Source organism: Citrus clementina, unplaced genomic scaffold (assembly GCF_000493195.1).
Source record: "Citrus clementina cultivar Clemenules unplaced genomic scaffold, Citrus_clementina_v1.0 scaffold_5, whole genome shotgun sequence".
In the NCBI taxonomy this organism is placed as follows: Eukaryota; Viridiplantae; Streptophyta; class Magnoliopsida; order Sapindales; family Rutaceae; genus Citrus; species Citrus x clementina.
The window spans coordinates 33,213,878-33,234,460 of record NW_006262201.1 but is presented as its reverse complement, the minus strand read 5'-3'; the positions used below and the strand labels follow the sequence as shown (position 1 = coordinate 33,234,460).

Below are 20,583 nucleotides of genomic sequence, written 5' to 3'. Positions count from 1 at the left end.
GTGAACCATATAAATTTGACTCAGAATAGAAATGGCAGCAAACCTCCAATATTTTTACAAAGAGACGCATGGCCTCTGTGGTAGCCATGTTTCCAAGCCCTTGCCAGCTGCACAGACAATAAAATACTTTAGCAAAGGAGAATTCAATACAATACATGGAAATGCATAATAACATAAACATCAAAGATGTTCAGCTCAACCAAATGGTAGGCCAAAGGTAAAGTAACTGAAAAACAATTGATCAAAAAATTCCAAAGCATAGCCACTGGAAGCAAAATTACTAAAAGTTCAATAAATAATACATATTTCGATGGACGAAGAAGAAACTAAACTATTTTAAATCATATGCCAATCCAACAAATCCTTTGCAGCTGTCTAATCCATAGAAGGATAAAAGGACTAAAGTAAGCAACAGTGCAGCAAATGTCATTAGAAAATTTCAACTTTTCAGCACCACCAACAAACTATTATCTCCTCTACATTTAGCAAAAGAGTGAAACTCTCAACATACCCTTCACAAGCTAGACATCACAAAAATCACACTCAGTAGCCTCTACTTATACATATGCACAAAGCAGACAAACCTTTTCCATTTGCTCTGTTCTACCGGACTCCATGAGCTAGGCTTTGGAACATTACAAGGACCTACAGTTGCCTGCAAAATGTTAAAAATGCTCATAAGTATGAAAACATTCGAAACTTAATATATCAATAATCCTTCATCTGTACATATCTACAAGTTCAAACAAGAAATTCACTCTGAACCACAAGGTTGTTCACTAGTATGATGATGAAACGATAGCTACAAATATTTCAATAATTTAGGTAAATATAAACGCATCTTAAAGTTAAATCTCTTTTTCATTTCTCTACATTTTCTTGTAAACCAAACAGAACAACAGATCCAACATTTCAACAGCCTAACTCAACTCATAAGATTAGATCTACTAACCAGCCTAAAAAGCACACTGATTATACCAAACACTGAATCACATGATATAAAAAACAAAATTCAGATTAGTGATTGCAAAAACTAAATCATCCAGCACAATAAAAAGAGGCTGCAAATCACATACAAGACAAATGGCGCGAATTAAACGTGATAAAATCAAATAGGATTTAAAATCAACGCCACTAAGATTGCCCGCCAGCTCAGCAAACAAATAAACACGCATCTAATACGATTGGATCAAATGATAGAAAACTGAAACAAGAAAAAATCAAGAGAATTATGGAAATGAGAAATGCAAGTTCGAGGTTTTACCTGCTGGTACAAGGCGTAAAGCAGCAAAGCGCTGTCGTTTGAGAACTTAGAGGTGAGTTCTTTGGCGGAGGAATTCGGAGATCCATCGAAGCCAGCATACGACGCCGCAGCGTAGAATCGCTCTGGATAAGCGAGGCCTGAGCTCGCCCTCGCCATTGCCATTTCGCTTTCCCTCGCTCTCGCGTCGGCTTCTCAGATCAAATTGAGGATTTTGTTTTGATACGTAAAATTGAAGTAAGATTTGTTAATCTGAAGATTCAATCAAATGTTAGAATTTTTTTTGGTTTTATTATTATTATTTTTTTATATATGTTGTTTGCTCGTCAATGTGTTGTATTTATACACGGGCACGTTTGGTGGCGTTGGTCATGAAATGTTGTGGAGTTTTTTTAAGGCCACTGTGTGAGCTGGGCTCGGGTAATTTAAAAAAAAAATCTTTTTTTTAACTAATTTAAATTTTTTATTCAGTATATCAAAATAATAAGTTTTTCTACAATATTAAATAGTGTAAATTAGGATTTAGATACATTGAATGCCAATTAATATTTCTATTTTGTAACTTACCAAATTGTAAAAATAAATATGCCAACTAAGATATTACTTTCATTTTATAAAAAAAAAAAAGGAATAGATATATACTTAACAACACTGTTGTTGTCATAATCGTCATATTTCAATGTTGATAATTAATAATTAAAGGTAAGGTAATTCAAAAATGCAAAAATTCTGGCTAAATCATAAACCAATACTTGCTATTAAATTAAATAGATCATATCTTTCATGGATAACATTGACAATTTTACTTCTGATTATTAATTAATTATTTTATTTTTATTAATTTTATTATTATTTGTAAGGGGTTTTTACATTTATAGTGTTTTGCGTAAATTAAAAAAAAAAAGTGAAAAAGAGGGAAAAGACGGTTTGATACAGGTAACAGTCTTTCGTGGTACGGGCAGAGGTAACATAACAAGTTTGAGTTTCTGGGGAATCTGGTGTGGTTGTGAACTTCACACTCCACAGTTGTCCGAGAAAAATTAGAAAAAGAAAAAAAAAACACAAAAGAAAAGATAAAAGAAGAAGAAAAAATAAAGCACGGGCAGCACAGCAATCTCCCATCCAATGACTGTGCGGAGTCTGGATAGTAACTAGTGCAAGCGTCCGGAAGACACAACACCACACCACACCAACAAAACTGTCGGTTCGTATTGCCTGCTTAATACGCTCCGTCGTCGTTTTCATGCCTTCTTGGAGTGAACGAACCCTAGTTTCAGGTAATATTGGTGTTTGTATGTGCTATTTTTCCTGGATAATTTATTTTGCGGATCTGATTCTACCTGTAATTGTGTTCTAATTCTCTCTATTTATGCTTTTTCTTGGAAACCTAACTCTCAATTCTTGATTTTTAGCTTCTCTTTTTTCTTTATTTTATCTTGCTTAACTTGTGCGTTCAATGCTGCCGGTGAACTTTCTCTTTTTACTTTATTTTACTATGATTTTGTCTCATTTTTATTAAGATTATATAGTGAAAATTTGATTTAACTTATATGCAATATTTCTAGCTGACCAAGATGGCATATTGAAGCTTTACTATTTTGTGTTTCGTGTGTGCTCCCTCTTGCTTGGTTTAATTTTCTATTCGTTGCGTCAGCAGGTTGATTTTTATGCTGTTGAATTTAGTTGATGGATCATCAGCGGTCAAGCTTAGGGAACGGCGAGGATAATGGTGGGATACCGGATGATTTGCGATGCAAGAGATCAGATGGGAAACAGTGGAGATGCACTGCAATGTCTATGCCAGATAAAACAGTATGCGAAAAGCACTACATTCAGGCTAAGAGGAGGGCTGCTAATTCTGCTTTGAGAGCTAGTCTAAAGAAGGCCAAGAGGAAATCTTTGGGTGAAAGCGATATATACTTGGAGAGTAAGAGCGATGATTATGACATGCCACTTGTGAACATGAAGAATAATGACTACCCTTCAGTCTCAGGGAAGAAAACTCTGGAGAAGGTATCAAAAAGTCATTTTCGTTACTCACCTGAAACCCCTCCTACAAGGGGCATGTCAGCACGTAATCCTCTCAAGGCAAATGATGATTCACAACGAGATGTTGCAGAGTATGAAGAGAATTTGAGGTCTTATAAGACACCTCCTCATTCTGGCATGGATTCATCCCGAAACAGATCACAGAGGAGCTTTGATCCTAGTCCTACAATGGTGAGTTAAATTGAAATGTGTTCTCAGCATCTTTCAATATTGTTGCTGTTGCCATTATATAGGTGTTATAATATTGATTGGCATACAGATAGTTACACATATAAATGTTAGTACATACACAGATTAATATAATTGGAGAAATAGCAATAAACACAGTAATAGGTGTTATAATATTGCGATTAACATTATTATTCTTAGCACCACTACAATAGAATTCCTTGGTGCTCATTGTTCTGTTCAGTTCTCTCCATCTCTCACTCTGCATTTCTCATCACTGATTCGACGATGGGCAAGTTACTTTGCAGGAATACTCTGAGGGAAGTATGAATTCTTCTGAAGACACAGGTGGCCAAATTTGCCATCAGTGCAGGAGGAATGATAGAGAGAGAGTTGTTTGGTGTGTCAAATGTGATAAGAGAGGATATTGTGACAGCTGTATTTCAACATGGTAAGCTTGAATTTTAGCGAGACATACATCTATTTCAAATTACAAGCTTTGTAAATATTTATGCTTGACTTCTCAGGTACTCGGACATCCCATTGGAAGAACTTGAGAAGGTTTGCCCTGCTTGTCGTGGTTCTTGTAATTGTAAAGCATGCTTACGTGCGGATAATATGATAAAGGTACTTAACTCCTGAATCTGGTGGATCTTTAGTTTCGTAGATCTTATCAATAGAAATACCAGTGTATGTGGTATGATTGTTAAATTGAAGGATTAGTATCTTTTGTTTGAGGTGCAGGTGAGGATACGGGAAATACCTGTTCTAGACAAGTTGCAACATCTCTACTGCCTGTTATCTGCTGTGCTTCCTGTAGTTAAACAGATCCATCAGATACAATGCTCTGAAGTAGAACTGGAAAAAAAGCTTCGTGGTAAGAAGCTTTTGATGTTTCTGATGCTCTGTTAAAGTTTCTTGTTTATAACATTTGCATGATCTGACTTGTTTTGCAATTATCTTCCAGGCAATGAAATTGATCTTGCTAGGGCAAAATTGAGTGCAGATGAGCAGATGTGCTGGTATGACCCTGTGATTTTTATAGTTCTTTGATAGAATGCCATTTTATTTATGTGTAATCAGGGTCTTGGAGTTTAATTAATATTATAGGTTTGAATGGAGGAGCTTACAACACTGAAGAAGTTGAAAGAATAAATTAGTTGCTTTCTTAGTTCATTCGATGGCATATCTTTTTCTTGGTGATTGTACAATTGCCACATACATGAGCATACGTGGTTCTTAATTTAAGTTTAAAGGTTTAGAGTTCATCATGGTTATTCATCACAAATTGTTTTCTTGCAGCAATATCTGCAGGATACCTATCATTGATTATCATCGGCATTGTGGAAACTGCATGTATGATCTGTGCCTTAGTTGCTGTCAAGATCTTCGAGAAGCATCTACAAGTGTTGGTAAAGAAGAATTTTCGGAAAATGATAGAATTCAAGACACTGAAAATGCGTCAGAGCAAGTTAAAACATCCAAACTAAGATTAAATCTTTTGGAAAAGTTTCCTGGCTGGAAAGCCAACAATGATGGCAGTATTCCATGTCCACCCAATGAGTATGGTGGTTGTGGTTATAGATCATTGAACTTAAGCCGAATTTTTAAAATGAATTGGGTTGCAAAACTGGTGAAAAATGTGGAGGAAATGGTTAGTGGTTGTAAGGTCTGTGATTCTGAAACTCTACTAAATACTGGGTCATACGATCACAGCCTCTGCCAATATGCTCACAGAGAGGACGGAGATGGTAATTTCTTGTACTGCCCATCATCTCACGATATTAGAAGTGAAGGGATTGGCAACTTTAGAAAGCATTGGGTCAAGGGTGAACCTGTTATAGTTAAGCAGGTATGTGACAGCTCGTCTATGTCTATCTGGGACCCAAAGGATATATGGAGAGGGATTCGGGAGACCGCAGACGAGAAGACGAAAGATGAGAACCGAATTGTGAAGGCCATAGATTGCATAGACTGGTCTGAGGTGGTCTTTCATTGCCATTGCTTATGTTTGCATTTGTGGTTTTTCTTTCGTCCTGATATCCAAAGAAAAAAAAAAATTCATGATATATTCTGTTATTTGCAACTAATATCTTGTATGTGGTGAATGGCAGGTGGATATTGAACTTGGTGAATTCATAAAAGGATACTCAGAGGGACGAGTTCGTGAAGATGGTTGGCCAGAAATGTTGAAGTTGAAAGATTGGCCCTCTCCTAGTGCTTCTGAAGAGTTTCTGTTGTACCATAAACCTGAATTTATTAGTAAACTGCCTTTACTTGAGTATATCCACTCTAGGTTGGGCTTTCTAAATGTTGCTGCGAAACTTCCTCATTATTCCTTGCAGAATGATGTTGGACCTAAGATTTACATGTCTTACGGAACTTATGAGGAACTTGATAGGGGTAATTCTGTGAAAAATCTACACTTCAATATGCCTGACATGGTAGGTTACATTTTTTTCTTTCTTTTTCTATAATTAAGATGGCTATTAAGAGCTATTTTATCTTAGTTCATCATTTTATTCAATATAGATTTATGACTAGTAATTTTATAGTTATTTTCACGACTGAAGACGAAACTCATCTTATTTTTGTCATTCAAGTTTTAAATCTAACCTTGTCCTTGCCATATATTAATCTACTAATAACATATGTTGCATGTTGTTAAAACTTTTATGAATTAAAATCGATTGTTCTTAAAACTTCTGTGGAATAAAATCAATCTTCATATTGATATTATTAATTGAATGTGGTTTTTTCCAACACAGAATTGTTGCTGTTGTCAACGTTAGCATGGCCATTGCTTTTTTCTTTCTTTCTTTCTTTATAATACCTTCTGCTATACAGTGTCCTAAATGAGGTGATTAAATAATATTTTGTGATACTTTTTGTGCTATTGCAAGGTATACCTGTTGGTGCATATGGGTGAAGTGAAGCTACCGAAGACAGAAGATGAGAAGATTCAGAGTTCCTCTAGAGAATCTGAGGTAAATGAGTCAGTTGGGGATCCAGAAAAGGTCTCAGGCGAGGGAAGTTTTCCTGATTTATCACTTGGTGGGCATGATGTAAACAATGAACATGTGGAAAAGTCTGCTACAGATGAGGATGAGATAATGGAAGATCAGAGGGTTGAAACTGGTACTGCTGAAGAAAAAACTGTCAAGTCTGAACAGTTAAATGGATATAGTGATGTCTCTGAAAAGACTCATCCAGGAGCCCATTGGGATGTCTTTCGGCGGCAGGATGTTCCAAAATTAATTGAGTATTTGCGAGAACACTGGACAGATTTTGGGAGGCCCGACAGTGTTACAAATGATTTTGTAAGTTTAACTGTTTAGAAATCTACCCTCTCTTGTCAGGTATCTGAGTTGGTTTTGTTATCTGCACATTACTGATTCCAGTGTTTTAATCGCAGGTGACACATCCTCTTTATGGGGAAGTAGTATATCTCAATGGGGATCATAAAAGAAAATTGAAGGAAGAATTTGGTAAGAATATGGACCTTTTTTGAAAATATCTTTTATGTTTGGGAAGAGGCAATTTTCTTACTTCCCCCTAGTGGCAGTATGCTACAGATTTTCAGACTTGTGTCACACGATGCCCTTTGTTAACCAAAAATATGATTGAATTACTGTTACGACATCATCTTTTCCCCTGAATGTACACGGCCTCAAGTAAGGTCGGATATTGACATCTCCTTGAGGCCACCTACTTGAGATATTATGCTCCATAGCTTTCTGGTATGCATTGGTAACGGTTGTAGATTCCTCTGGTAGTCCTGGTTTCTGACTTGTGCGAGTGAGGCTGGGGGTATATTTATTTAGAAAAGTGAGAGAGACAGAGATATTAGTGTTGACAAATTTTATATTTGCCCTATATATATATATATCAGGAGTGGAGCCATGGTCATTTGAGCAGCATTTAGGAGAAGCTGTGTTTATCCCTGCTGGATGCCCTTTCCAAGTGAGAAATCTTCAGGTGAGACATTGTGATCTGTAACAATCTTGTTTAATATAATCCCTGATTTTCATGACATTACTTGTCATAATTTTCAGTCCACTGTCCAGTTGGGCCTTGATTTCTTATTTCCTGAGAGTGTGGGAGAGGCTGTGAGATTGGCTGAAGAAATTCGCTGTCTTCCCAATGACCATGAAGCAAAACTTCAAGTTTTGGAGGTTAGGCAAAGGAAACTTTTCCAAGAAGTATTCAGTCCCCTCCTTTCCTTGAAATTACTATGTTCTTTATAATTTTCTTTCTTCATTTTTTTCTTCTCTCTCTAGTGCTCATTTTTTCTTTCTTGCATATGTGATTCTGTTTATCACAGTGGACATTTGGTTTAACATACTGCTGTGTTTTACTGCAGGTTGGGAAGATCTCATTGTATGCAGCAAGTTCAGCTATCAAAGAAGTCCAGAAATTGGTGCTTGATCCAAAGTAAGAAAATCAAGCCTTAACCTATTGTTGGTCTTTACATTCCTGTTGCAAAATGTTTGTTGGTTCTCACTGGATGCTTTTATGTGAATTTCATCCCCTCTTTTCTTCTCTAACAAGTGCTTTTTTGAGAATATTAAAATGACCTGTACTGGTCATGCTGCTGTCACAGGCTTGGTGCAGAGCTGGGATTCGAGGACCCTAATTTAACTGCAGCGGTATCTGAGAACTTGGAGAACCTTATGAAGCGCAAACAGATAACCTGTGCTTGAAATACTGTAGAGTAATTGTAATTTAGAAATTAGATGAGCTTATTCCTTTAGTGGCTGCTATATGCCCTGAGGGAACTTCTAGTGCATCCTTGTATTTAGGCGAATCTTCTAGTCTCCTGCTTATAGAATCCAAATGACCAAGTTACATATCAGCTCCATGCTTTACCGTACACGAAAAACATTGTAATGCCATTGAGATGTTTTACAAGAAATGAAGCAAACTGTTTTTTCAAATTCATTTGCCTCGAAACTATGATTTATCAGAACATTTTCAGAAACAGTAGACCCTTCTCTGTTTCTTTTCAGATCAAGAAGTGAGACTAAATGAATCAGCAACTGTATACAACTCTGATTTCACCTCTGGCCATACAGATTCAGGTGCTTGTGCATTTAGAGTATATAACTTGCCATTGCGTGCGCAACAAACTGCGATGTTATGCCGCTGAAATGAAGGGCTTTCAACTCTGAATTCCAGCTCGTAGTACTTGATACTCCTCAAAGAATCCTCTCTCAAGTTTGATTCTATCAAACTTCCTTTGACATCGGGGCGCCGCCCTGATCCCGTGATCGTCCGAACCACAGCTTCTCCGACCTCCTTCGGCCCCCCAAATGCTTCAATACTGCCAGCAAAACATAATACATTAGCTTCAAGGTCTGTGAATCTTACGTACATCTTTGTTTTTATGAGAGTACTCACGAGAAATCAGGAGGGACCGGTGAGACGATGGCACTGACATTGAGCTCGCCGGTTGAACCAGGAGGACCGAATGCAACAATCGGTTCGTTGATGTTCTGGCGGCGGCCATTGCTAGATTTCACATTCTTGTTGATTGGAGGAGGATCAAGTGATCTCTCAAACTCTGATTTCTCAGCTGCTCTATACAACAGTGTCTGATCCCCAACCCAACTATCTGGGTATATAAATTCTACGCTTCACAAAACATAATAAAGCTTCCAAGCATTAGAATACATAATAATGTTTAAATTAAAACTGTGTTCATGTTATGGGACTTACTGACCAAATCCTTCATTAATGTCAATGCAACGACTATATCCTCCAATTGGATAAAGCACATCAAGCTTAAGATTTCTACCACTTTCTGGTGACAACCCCAGAAGAAAACTAGTGACTCCACCAAAATTTGCACCAACAGCCACCAGAGAAGCTGTGCCCACGCCAACGAGTAGTCGTCGGTTGAACTTTGCCGCTAGCGGCGCGAATTCTTCAGCCGGGGACTTTCCCGGCCGGGCTGACACATCTTGCAAACTCTCCTTCCGATCATTGGATGATTGTGTCATGTAAACTTTATGTGAAGAAGCATTTCTGCACGTATGGAAGCAGTAGCGCTGCAACGCCATTAATTTTTCACTAAGAGGGATATCGCATGGGTTACATTATCCTTTTTCACATGCTGAATTTTTCCCAGCTAGCACGTTTGGTTTAGGCAACCACTTGTGGACTGCCATGTCTCATAAAGCAATGCTATCCATGTTAAATTTTGGTGGTTCACATTTATGGGATATTAAATGAAATTTTTGGAGCCACAAACTTCGTAACGATAAATGATTTTCACGGCCCATTTAATTCTTCAAGGATGGATTGACGTTTCTACAAAGTAAATTTCATCGTTGTCTTTATATTATGTATAAAAAATGAAAAGTAATATATTAGAGGTAATATAATTAATTAATTTTATATATAATATATGTAATTAAATTTAACATAATCATTACTTATATAATATTTTTTTAAATAAATATATATATTATAATATTATTTATTTATGATAAAATTAATAAGTATCTCTATATATTTTAGAATTTCTTCTACATAAACTTTTGCCTAGTGGTATGCTATGCTATGTCTACACTTCGCAGACTGCAAATTTTAGTAACTATTTATCATTTCACTATAATATATTTAAAATCGTATACTACATTAGATCCGGCTACGTTGTCATAGGTATGCGGCACCACAATTTTTGTCATTTGTGACCTAGTTACTATAAAATTTCATTGAGTCCCTACGCACTCTTTCTTATTTGTAAAATATTTAAAAGTATTATGATATTTCTTGCTTACCTACACTATCAAAATTCAATTTATCCCTGCATACTCTTTCTTGATTACTATTTTTTGTAAGTATTAAAGGAGCTTTTGTTTAGAACCACAATGCATTAAACATCATAACACACTAGCCCCCAAAGGCGTGGTCAGGTTGGTAACAACATCAAGTTTGTAGCAACTGACGCCCGAATTCGAGTCTTGAAGGTAGTAAGGAGGAAAAATTAAAAACCTATTTGGGCTTTGCTCACTCCCTTTAAAAAAAAAAAAAATCATCGTAACACACTAATATCAATGAACAAATAATGACCTTAAATTAGTGCTAAAAAGCTCTTTCTTTTCTTAAGGAACCACAATAGCTCATCTTTCATTATTCATCATCAACAAAATTCTTTCCCAAATTCATGGGTAAACCCTAAAACCAAACCAATCATTGAAATCATCAACATTCATTTGCTTGGATCATTGTATGCTTGGAAGGGTTGCGTGCTAGGGTTGGCAAATTAAGGGCTTGGGCTAGACTTTTTCAAGCCCAATCCTAAGCCCATTAGAGTAAAAGTGCTAGGGTTGAGTTTGGGCAGAGCCCACTGGTCCTGGGCTGGGCTTGGGGCAAGACCACTGCAGGCTTGGGCTGGGCTTGGGCCAAACTTGAGACTTTTTTTTTAATTTTTTTAAATTGTTGTAAACTTGAAATGAATTAATAATAATCAAGTTGTTATAATCAATAATGAATTAAAGAAAATAAATATTTCAAAAATAAAATAATAAGTAAAGAAAATGAAGTAAATTAAAGTTTAGAGATTTAGTTTTTTAGTACTGGATTCTCTAATTCATGCACTCTCTTAATTAATTAATACTTGAAAGAGAGTTTAGAATTATAATTTTAAGTTTTTTGATTCATTATTGACATATATATTTGGGATTTAAGCTTTCTTTTTTTCATTATTTTTCTAAGTTGAATTTATTATTCTAATTTTTAATTTTTTTAAAATAGAGGGTTTGGCCTTAGCTCGAGTTTTTTTTTTTCCTAAACCCTTATCCAAGCCCTCATGCGGGAGGCCCAGGCCAAAGCCCGTAAGAATGAGTTGGGCTAGCTCGGGCTTTTTTTCCATCTCTACTGCACGTAACCATGGGTTTGCTTGGCATGGTCGAGTTCAGCCATGGGTTTTGTTGGGTAATGGGCATGGTTTGAATTATATGTGTTGTAAATTTAAGTGGGTTTTGCTTATTAGGGTTTTAGTTGCAGTATTATGATGGAGATCAAGTCTTTCTCTACAAAGGAAGTGAAGAGTATGATTACTGGACTTTGATTTGTAGAAATTAAGTTCCATTTTTTAACAATGGATTCAAAATGGGGTTGTAGAGATGGATTTGAAGATGATAGTAGAGATGTTAAGTGTGTGAAAGAGGATTAAAAAAATTGAAACGGAGAAGACGATGAATAGAGAAGGGATTGAAGATGGAGAGAAAAAGAGAAAGGAAAAAAAACGATAAAAAAAGGAGAATTTTACATTTACTCTATTATTATTGAGATTTTGTTTAATTTTCTAAAGAAAAGAGATTAGAGGGTGATTTTTGCTAGTGATGCATATAGTTTGAAAGCATATAAAATTTAAATTAGTTTTATTTTAGAAACAATAGGGACATTAAAAATATCTCTCTCCAACAATGGGTGTAACAGTAAGATAATCTATTCTATAATTAATAAGGATATTATCGCATTTTATTGAATCAATAATAGTCAATGGTTACATTTAACAGATTTTAAGGGATAAGTTGAAACTTTTATACTTTTACAGGTTAAATTAAAGTATGTCATTTTAATTAGGGACTAAATTGAAGTTTACCCTTTAATTAATAAGAAAGAGTGCATTGGGCCTCAATGACATTTTACAATAACTAAGTCAACAAACAAAAGACTAGGGTACCGTATAAAGGTGGCAGCATAGCCGGCCCCTACCACATTACTGCAATATATCCATTAATCTACAAAATACATTATATTGCTCAAATTCAGCATATATAAGCCTCCTAAAGAGAAGAACTAATATTCATGAATCATGAGGATGCAGAGTTAATGAGTTATGGATTTAAACTTTACAAAGGATAATTAAAAGTTCATCACTTACATATAAATTAGATTTGTTAAGAGTTAAGACCGATCTTAAATATTATTGAGTCAACTTAACTATTTATTAACTTAAATTTTTTGGGTTTAGTGATTTCTCTAATATTAGTATTAGAGTCAAATTCTTAAGTAATCAATTTTCGATGAATAACTTCTTTCAATTATAAATTTTTTGGGCTATTATATTTTGACCCATCTATGAGGTTATCTATCAACTTAATCTTTTGAGTCAAACTTTTTTTTTAACAAGATTATATACGTCCAAAATCTACTTTATATGTTTTTTTTTGGGGGGGATATATATACACTGAAAGCAGCTACGTTCTATATATGTATCACAATTTACCACTTTAAAAAAAAAAAAAAACACTGAGCTCGATCTATGATCATAGCTCTCATTTATTATTATTAATTAGATCATCAAGCAGTACATGAAAATGGAGGTTTGAAGTTGCACTCATCTGATGCATGTGTGCGTGTGTCAAGTGATTAATTATATAATGTAGTGGGTGGAATCATTATTAGGTGTTAATGTCTATCATATAGACCCCTATCGTCCGTTAGTATACAGCTGCATAAGATAAAGATGTGTATATTAAAAATAGATCATTGTGAACGTCAGTATTTTATAAAATACATATTAATTTGTTCATGATTGATAGCGATTCGAGGCTGTATTATAAAAATTTATTAATTTCTCAAATGCTAATATCCATATTTTTTTTCAAAATACAAACAAATGGACTAATTAAAGAACGACTCTTTAGATAAATATGAAGTAAGAAGGCTTTATAAAAAGGGGATAAGAGAAAATTATAGGATCGACTTAATTAATTATCAATAAAAAGCTCTCTCCAATTCTCCTTTTTTTTTTAAAAAAAAAAGTACATAAAACTTGTTTTTGGGATCAAAGAGAGAAGAGTACCTACAACTTGCTATTTATCTGAATCTTCTTGGCCAAGATCTACTCAATGCCTTGCTCTTTAGAAAGCTACATTAATGATGGCCCTAGCTCTTGCAATTTTTTTTTTCTTTTGGGGACCAGAAATTGGAAAATACTAATTGATTCATTAATTTAAAAAAGGTACATCTTGCTGCTGCTGCTGAAAATGGCTCAAGCTTTGCATTCTTGGCTGACCAATGTTACTAATTCCTGATCCAAACTTGAGTTCTTGCGACTGCTGTTGCTGGAAATGATTTCTTGTTCTTGATCCTCCAATCCCCATGAAATCAACAGTCATCACATCCCCATTATTCAAAACACTTTGGTTGTTGCCACTTTTATTGCTTTCGTCATGCTCTAAGCTCTTCATCAGTGCTGCATTGTTTTGATCCAAGAATCTATAAAACATTCCAACGTCATTCATTGCTGATGAGCCCTCAGCGTGGCCAATATTTGCACTGAAAAACTGCGCCGACGACGATAGCGATATCTCCTCCATTGATGCTGCTGCTGCTGATAATGACTGATGATCTTTCGGAATTGCAACAAATGAAGGTGGTGCCATGCTTGTGACGAGACTCTTGTGCATCATCGGGGAGCTTATCATGCTGCCATTGCTAGCTGTTGCTCCCATTTGGGCTGCTTTTTGCAACAAAGCTGTAGCAGACAACGAAGCAGAAGCAGCAGCTGATTGTTGCAAATTATTATTACTGCTTTCAAAAATGCTTGCAGCAGCCATAGTGTTGAAGGGCTTCGGTGGCATTGGCATGAGCTCATGATGAGCTAAAGGGTTGTTGTTATTTTCTGTGTGATTGTTGATTGGCATTGAAGAAATATGCTCAGAGACGTGGCCTAACTGTGGGTTTACTCCTTGGTTAGCTTTTTGACTCTCTTCAGCCAAAGCATCACAGAAGGCCCTGTGGGTGATGAAGCTGTCCCTTCTGCAAAATAATTGATAATTAAGCTGTTAGTTAAAATTTTGTTGCCACAAAGTAGTCTTTGGATAATGCATAGCTTATACGCAAGTCAATTATTGAAACGAAATATATAATAAAATATTGCATTAAAAATTTGACTCTTAGCAATATAAACGAAAAGGATGCTTATCCAAAAAAAAAAAAAAAAAAAGGGAAAAGGTTGATTGATAGTTTGATACGTTTGCAGTAAAATAAGCAATTATATTAAGATTATACAGTCAAACTATGACTTTGACCAATGTAAGAAGCAAGATCATACATGTCTTCCTAGATCATTATAAGATTTAGAAACTATGTGCTCGGTCCAATCATGCATTTTTTTTTTCCCTTCAAAAATTATATTATGCTCAAGATCTTGATTTTGTTCATACACAAGAGTAACATGAAGAAGATAAGTTCGGTAAGAGTTATTTATAAGGGCGTTTGCATTTTTATAAAATAAAGACGAGTTAGGTACTAAGTAAGACGATGATTTTTCATATTACTAAAGGGTTGTTTGGAAAAGCTACGCTAAGGTACTTAAGAAATCATATTGTGTGGCAGCGAATACTACACTGTAAGAGCTAAGCCGGCAACACTTCCAAACGAAACCTAAATATTTCTTTTTTACCAAAAAAAAAATATATATTTAAAATATTTTTGATATACGCTTTAAAAATACACTACTATTTTACAACACCGCTTATAACTTTTTATTGGTGCAAATAAAACTATACGGTTTAAAATTGGCATTTAACTAAAAGCGTATATAGACGTTGAGAAGAGAAAATTAAGAACTATTATAAAAACATTTATGATAAGGCCTTAAAATAGTAGCTCGTGTGTGTGTATATATAATCATGTTAATGCAACTTTCCAAGCTAGTTTAAATATATATATATATATATATATATATATATATATATATATAAAATAAGCAGAATATTGATTAAATTAAATTAAAGTAATAAACAAAAACCTGGAAAAGATGGTGCCACAGTCACATTTGTACTCCTTAGTCCCACAGGTTTTAGAATGAGCTTTCCAATCAGACTGCACAGCATACTTCTTAGAGCACTTATCACATTTCCACTTTTTCTCACCGTGCTTCCTGGAAAAGTGCTTCTTGATGCCCGTGAGATCACCCAGTGCACGAGCCGGGTTGTGGTGAACACATGAAGGTTCTGGGCAGACGTAAACTCTCTTTCTGATCTCAGTGGTTGATCTTTGCCTCAGCTTCCATGGCAGGTTGTGGCCTCGTCGATGCAGCTGCAAGTTTTGGTCCCTTTGGAATCCCTTGTTGCAGATTTCACAGACGAAACGGTTTGTTGCCATGAGTGAGTTTGGTGAGAGAGCGATAACTTCAGCTGTTGGGTCTGCGAAAAAATTTATACAAATAATTAGACATCTTCCCACAAGCCTAAAAAAAAAAAAAAAACATGTTTTAGCAAGAACAGTTCAAATGACTTTGAATAAAATTGTATCTAATATTTCCTTCAAATATTATGCAAGCTGGAACTCAAATTGTTTTTTTTTTTTTTTAATAGTACTATACCGGGAAACAATTTTTTAGCATCAAAGTTAAAAAAAAATATATTTTAAACTTTTTTTCCCAAAAAAATAGACATCATTCCATCCAAAAATACAATTTTAACTTAAAAAATTATAAAATACAAGAAATGACGTGAAAATAATAAAAATGTGAAAAGAATTTAATTAATCAAATGTACGAGAAAATAATATTATAGTAAAGTTCTTATGTATTTATCATCTTTTTTTTTTCCACCTTTTCATAGGTATAAATATTAAGAAAATGGAAAATCATCAATAAGTCAAGTATGATTATGTGAATTTTATGTTTGTGAAAAGAACTTATCAAGTATGTAGATTTAGTGTGGGCAGCAATATATGACCTTTTTGTTTTTGTTTCCGGGTTGGTTTAAAATGACTCGAAACTCAGTAGAAGCAAAACCAAAGAAAAAGGAGTTCAAAGGGGAAGCTAACTGTTCACTACAATGATTGTGATTTGTGAACCCCCAACCAATAATTGAACCCCCTTCAACAACTTATTCACGCATCAATAATTCATCATCTTCTTAACAACCCATTTTGCCTCAAAAATAATAATACTCCATAAAACATAACTAAGCATACACACACAGAATCCTCTTCACGTTAATTTACACCTTTAATTCTCGACGATTCAAAAATATTTTTCAATTTTTTGACTTGAACAAAGTGAGTCAAAATAGAAAATCTTTGGTAATTTGAAGAACCATATATATGTGAGAATAGTTACAAGCATGTGAAAGCTGAAAAGCAAAGGAATCTTCATTATTATATGTATGTACTTGTTCAACATCTCAAAGATTCATCAGCTTTTTGTTTATATATGAAAAAACGATATATAAAAGTGTAATCCTCCCAAAAAAAAAAAAAACTATGAATATTTGATAATTGAAAACCAAAATTGAAACAAATTAATACATGACAAAGTATATATATACTATACATATAGTTGCATATATAACTAATTTTAATTTAATTTGATTACCTGGATTTCCTGGTAAATTTCTTTTTCTTTTAGCTGGTGGAGGAGGCTGAGTAGTACTACTAGAGCCATTGCTGCTGCTGTTATTAGTTGCTGTGGTAGTACTTGAAGCCAAAGAATTTGTAACAAGAAACTGACTCACTAGCCCTTGTTGTTGATGAACTTCTTCTCCATGATGATGATGATTGTTAATATTGTTGCCTGATGAAGAGAAGCTAACAGCATCACCTGTAATATTTGACATGGTAATGGCAATAATAATATTGAAAGCACAAGCAGATAAAAAATTCCAAGCAAGATTTTAATTTTAAAACAAATTATAAAACCCCCCCTCCTTTTGTTTTCTTTCTTGTTCTTGGAGGTGGTGTTGAATTAATATTGTTTGTTTTCAAAAACAAAAACAAGAAAACAAAAGCAGAAAAGTTGGGATTTGTTGGCAATATTGTGCAAGACAAAAACCAGAAAATTCTCCTTCATTTTTGCTGAAGACTGAAGAAGAGAAGCAGAAACAAGAACAAGAGAGAGTGATTATATTATTTGTTTTTGTTGCAGGCGCAAGAAAGAATATATTGAACCAAGTCTTCTTCTTTGGCTTTGTATTGTAATGTAAATATATATATATATACATAAATATATTTTTATTATAATGTTTTAAGACAGTGATTTTTGACTGTTTGTTTATGCCACAATATATATGCCCCTCAATTTGTTGAGTATTATATTGTTGTCCTCACTCATAATTTTAATTACAATTAAGAAACTATAATTGTATTTTATTAATTGAATTCAATGTATTCACAAGATGACAGGATGTTATTAAAAATATTGTTAATTTTATTAATGCAAGTGGGAGCTATTTTGGAAACAGTGATTTTATATATGGTTAAAAAATAAAAATAAGTTCATACAACTCAAACTCCATAAAACATTAAAACTAACTTTTACATCTCAATTAATTACATTAAAATTTGTGTAATTGTAGACAAATAATAATTATTTTTTAAATGTTATACAAATCAAGTAAAAACATTCAAATTAGGTTGGAGTCTGATCGAGTGATTTTTAAATAATTTTATTTTAATCACCACCTAAGTTTGAATCTTGAAAAAGATAATGATAAATTGATTTGAATTTTACCAAACCCCTCCACTTCCAAGTGAAAACATACAAATTTATAACTTCTTCAAACATTGATTATTTACTATCAATCAAAATTTTCATTTGATTTAGGATTGCTGTATTAATGTAATTCTTATTTAAAAAAAAAAAGTCTAAATTTGAATTGTGCTTATGTAAGTGCTTGAATTTTATTAATAAATAAAAAGAGGTTTTTAAAAAAATAATTAGTCAGTAGGTAAGGGGATAGTTTCGGTATTTGAACATCCATGTGTGGCCCACATTGCAGGCGGAACAAGGCTTCTAGCGCGGAATTTGTCTTCATGTGGTGATATTTTAGTAAGAGTTATTATATTCCCAAAAAAGCCCTTATCAGGAAGCTGAAATAACGAAAATGCCACTCCCCTCAGCTTTTAAGCTTTCAGCTTTCACGGGTCGGCAGGCACAGATGATGAAAATCGTTCTCGAAAAGGACCAGACAATAATACGAAAAATTCTTCTATTCACGTGCAAGCTGACTTGTTAGTACTTCCCCTTTTGTTTAAATTACAGTTATGCCATTAAAAGATTGTGATCCGCAATTTCTATTAATGAATATGAGAGAGACTCGTCGATATTATTTGGCTGGAAAATGACAGTAACAACCCTGTGGTTTAAGAAAATAATTACGAAGACTCTGTTATCTTTATAAATAGTCATATAGCCTTCTTTTTGGATACTTATATCCTTTGAGTATACGACCTAGTTGTATTTATATTTAAATAATTATCCAAAAAAGATTTATGTGATCATTTTCAAAATAAAATAGTTTTATTAGCCATTTTGTCAAACCATGAACTGTCATTGTCTTCTTCGCCAATTTAACATGCAAAGTATTAATGTCAATAATTTTAAGGAAAAAGGATATTTACATCCTAAGTTACCAACATCCCTAAGTTTTTAAAAAGAATACCAATATCTCCTTTTGACCATACTACCTTTTACCTCTATTATTTCTAAAAAAATTGACTTTAAAATTTTAATAAATAAAATATTATATAAAAATTTAATCTATGTAATAGACTAATAATATTAAAATATTTAAATAAATTTATATATGTAAATTATTGTATTTATTTTAATAATATATTTGTAGTTACTATAGAGATTTTAAATAAATATTTCAATTAAATATTTTTTTTTACAATTTAAAAAAAACTCACATACTAATAATGTTTAAATTATTATTTTATGTGGTATTCAAAATAATTTAAATTTTGATACATTTATATTAGTATTATATTTATTATAAAATTTACTTTTTATAACAAAAAATATCTAATAAATTGTAAAATAATAAAGTATTTTTAAATATTAAAATTATTTTAAAATGTATATATATTATTACATTTGTTTTAATATTATATTCTTATTTATTATAAAACATTAGAGTCAATTTTGTTGGGATAATAGAGATAAAATGTATTATGGTCAAAGGGGGTTTTTTGGGAGTGTTGATGACCGTTTTCCCAAACTTTAAGAGTGTAGATAGCTTCTTTTTTTTTTTTTTCTAATTTTAAAAATTATGATACAAACAAACTTGATAGCATTTTTTTTGAAAATTTTTGATGGGTTATCTCTAGGAAGTAACCATACCTGGATAGCTACATTTATTAAAGTTTATTATTTATTATTATTTTTTTTTGGGTTGCAAAATTGGTTCCATGGTACTATGAGAAGGAAGATTCGGAGAACCTAGCTAACAATTTTATTAGGCCAAAAAGTTGCGTGTGAATCCAAAAAGATCGTTTGCAATATTTGGGGGCGAAAAAAGTTGTAAGATCATGTTAGTTTCCTTTTTACTTTTAGCCACACAGTACAATTTGATCAGCAGCTGGAAACCATTTCAAAATTCTTCAAATCGATCATGATTAATCCCCCCCCCCCCCCAAAAAAAAGAGATATGATCTAATATATATATATATATATATATATATATATATCATAAAAGCATACGTGAAATTTGAAATTTTCACTGATTTTATTTCAATTGGAATATTATATTTTCTTACAATGATTGTTACCTTACATTAGGAAAGATTACAGATCTCCTCCTCAAATACAAGTAATACGCTACGCCCTTCAAATTAAAAAAAATGTTATACTTAACTCCTTCATACAAACAATTTGAGCTTTTTTTTACAAAGTGTAAATACCCACAAAAATTAAATATTATGTATGTGCTAGCTATAACAAGTTAATTACCTAATTCGTGTAATATCTTTTATTTTCATAATTTATTTTTTTACTTTATTATTATTTTTTGTTTCAAAAGTTATGTTTATTTGACAAAATTATTTTCATATCTTTTCATATGATAAAATTGTTTGAAAATGAAATATAATTAGTATAAAGGGGTAAATGTAGCGTTTTTAAATTTGAAGGGATAATTATCACAATCAATTTAAGTTTGGATGTAAGTCCTTTTTACTTACATTTGAGGGGATGAATTTAACAATAGATCTTTTTTTTTTTTTGATATTTCTTTGCACTCTGCGAGAATCTGTCGATATTTACGATTCAATCTGCTTTTTCCTAGACATTTCAAACTAAGATACTAAGAAAGGGTGATTCTAGATTTCAAAACAAGAGTTGTTTCCGATAT

The 20,583-nt window shown here is 33.3% G+C and overlaps 4 protein-coding genes across 7 annotated transcripts in view; 1 reads left to right on the top strand and 3 right to left on the bottom strand.

The window, feature by feature from the left end:
- LOC18041289 (acyl-CoA-binding domain-containing protein 4) overlaps window positions 1-1,597 on the bottom strand; it is a 7,308-nt gene extending 5,711 nt beyond the window's left edge. The window contains exons 1-3 of the mRNA XM_006433330.2: window positions 1,265-1,597; window positions 585-655; window positions 44-107 (exon numbers count right to left, since the gene is read on the bottom strand). Of these exons, the coding sequence (XP_006433393.2) occupies window positions 44-107; window positions 585-655; window positions 1,265-1,426 (297 nt within the window). The 5' untranslated portion in view covers window positions 1,427-1,597. The remainder of the gene's footprint in view (window positions 1-43; window positions 108-584; window positions 656-1,264) is intronic.
- A 642-nt stretch (window positions 1,598-2,239) lies between these two features.
- LOC18041288 (lysine-specific demethylase JMJ25) lies at window positions 2,240-8,425 on the top strand. Of its 3 annotated transcripts, none has more exons than XM_006433325.2 (14): window positions 2,240-2,538; window positions 2,919-3,481; window positions 3,787-3,929; window positions 4,006-4,105; window positions 4,223-4,355; window positions 4,446-4,500; window positions 4,781-5,462; window positions 5,593-5,922; window positions 6,382-6,798; window positions 6,894-6,966; window positions 7,371-7,456; window positions 7,546-7,680; window positions 7,842-7,912; window positions 8,082-8,425. In XM_006433325.2, exons 2-14 carry the CDS (start codon window positions 2,948-2,950, stop codon window positions 8,179-8,181), a joined length of 2,859 nt encoding a protein of 952 aa, XP_006433388.1. In that variant the 5' UTR covers window positions 2,240-2,538; window positions 2,919-2,947; the 3' UTR covers window positions 8,182-8,425. The 3 variants fall into 3 exon arrangements, with proteins under 3 accessions (XP_006433388.1, XP_024039099.1, XP_006433387.1); XM_024183331.1 differs by having other exon boundaries at window positions 2,241-2,538; window positions 7,534-7,680; window positions 8,082-8,424; XM_006433324.2 differs by having other exon boundaries at window positions 2,242-2,538; window positions 7,534-7,653; window positions 8,082-8,423.
- Window positions 8,426-8,470: 45 nt separating this feature from the next.
- LOC18041099 (psbP domain-containing protein 7, chloroplastic) lies at window positions 8,471-9,648 on the bottom strand. Of its 2 annotated transcripts, none has more exons than XM_006433327.2 (3): window positions 9,201-9,648; window positions 8,879-9,107; window positions 8,471-8,801 (listed from the first exon to the last, which is right to left on the bottom strand). In XM_006433327.2, exons 1-3 carry the CDS (start codon window positions 9,538-9,540, stop codon window positions 8,489-8,491), a joined length of 882 nt encoding a protein of 293 aa, XP_006433390.1. In that variant the 5' UTR covers window positions 9,541-9,648; the 3' UTR covers window positions 8,471-8,488. The 2 variants fall into 2 exon arrangements, with proteins under 2 accessions (XP_006433390.1, XP_006433391.1); XM_006433328.2 differs by having other exon boundaries at window positions 8,879-9,112; window positions 9,197-9,622.
- Window positions 9,649-13,143: 3,495 nt separating this feature from the next.
- On the bottom strand, window positions 13,144-17,403 carry LOC18041512 (protein indeterminate-domain 2). Its single transcript, XM_006433323.2, has 3 exons — window positions 16,827-17,403; window positions 15,252-15,648; window positions 13,144-14,257 (listed from the first exon to the last, which is right to left on the bottom strand). Exons 1-3 carry the CDS (start codon window positions 17,065-17,067, stop codon window positions 13,444-13,446), a joined length of 1,452 nt encoding a protein of 483 aa, XP_006433386.1. The 5' UTR covers window positions 17,068-17,403; the 3' UTR covers window positions 13,144-13,443.
- Between the last annotated feature and the right edge of the window lie 3,180 nt (window positions 17,404-20,583).

Bases quoted from the DNA above. Each gene is read 5' to 3' on its own strand.
- LOC18041288 (XM_024183331.1), top strand. From the start codon at position 2,948: ATGGATCATCAGCGGTCAAGCTTAGGGAACGGCGAGGATAATGGTGGG. The intron at 3,482-3,786 runs GTGAGTTAAATT...GTTACTTTGCAG, and splicing joins TTGATCCTAGTCCTACAATG to GAATACTCTGAGGGAAGTAT. The intron at 7,457-7,533 runs GTGAGACATTGT...CATAATTTTCAG, and splicing joins TCCAAGTGAGAAATCTTCAG to TCCACTGTCCAGTTGGGCCT.
- LOC18041099 (XM_006433328.2), bottom strand. From the start codon at position 9,540: ATGGCGTTGCAGCGCTACTGCTTCCATACGTGCAGAAATGCTTCTTCA. The intron at 9,113-9,196 runs GTAAGTCCCATA...TGTTTTGTGAAG, and splicing joins ATTAATGAAGGATTTGGTCA to CGTAGAATTTATATACCCAG. The intron at 8,802-8,878 runs GTGAGTACTCTC...TTTTGCTGGCAG, and splicing joins CCGGTCCCTCCTGATTTCTC to TATTGAAGCATTTGGGGGGC.
- LOC18041512 (XM_006433323.2), bottom strand. From the start codon at position 17,067: ATGTCAAATATTACAGGTGATGCTGTTAGCTTCTCTTCATCAGGCAAC. The intron at 15,649-16,826 runs GTAATCAAATTA...ATTTTTTCGCAG, and splicing joins AAATTTACCAGGAAATCCAG to ACCCAACAGCTGAAGTTATC. The intron at 14,258-15,251 runs GTTTTTGTTTAT...ATTATTTTGCAG, and splicing joins TGTGGCACCATCTTTTCCAG to AAGGGACAGCTTCATCACCC.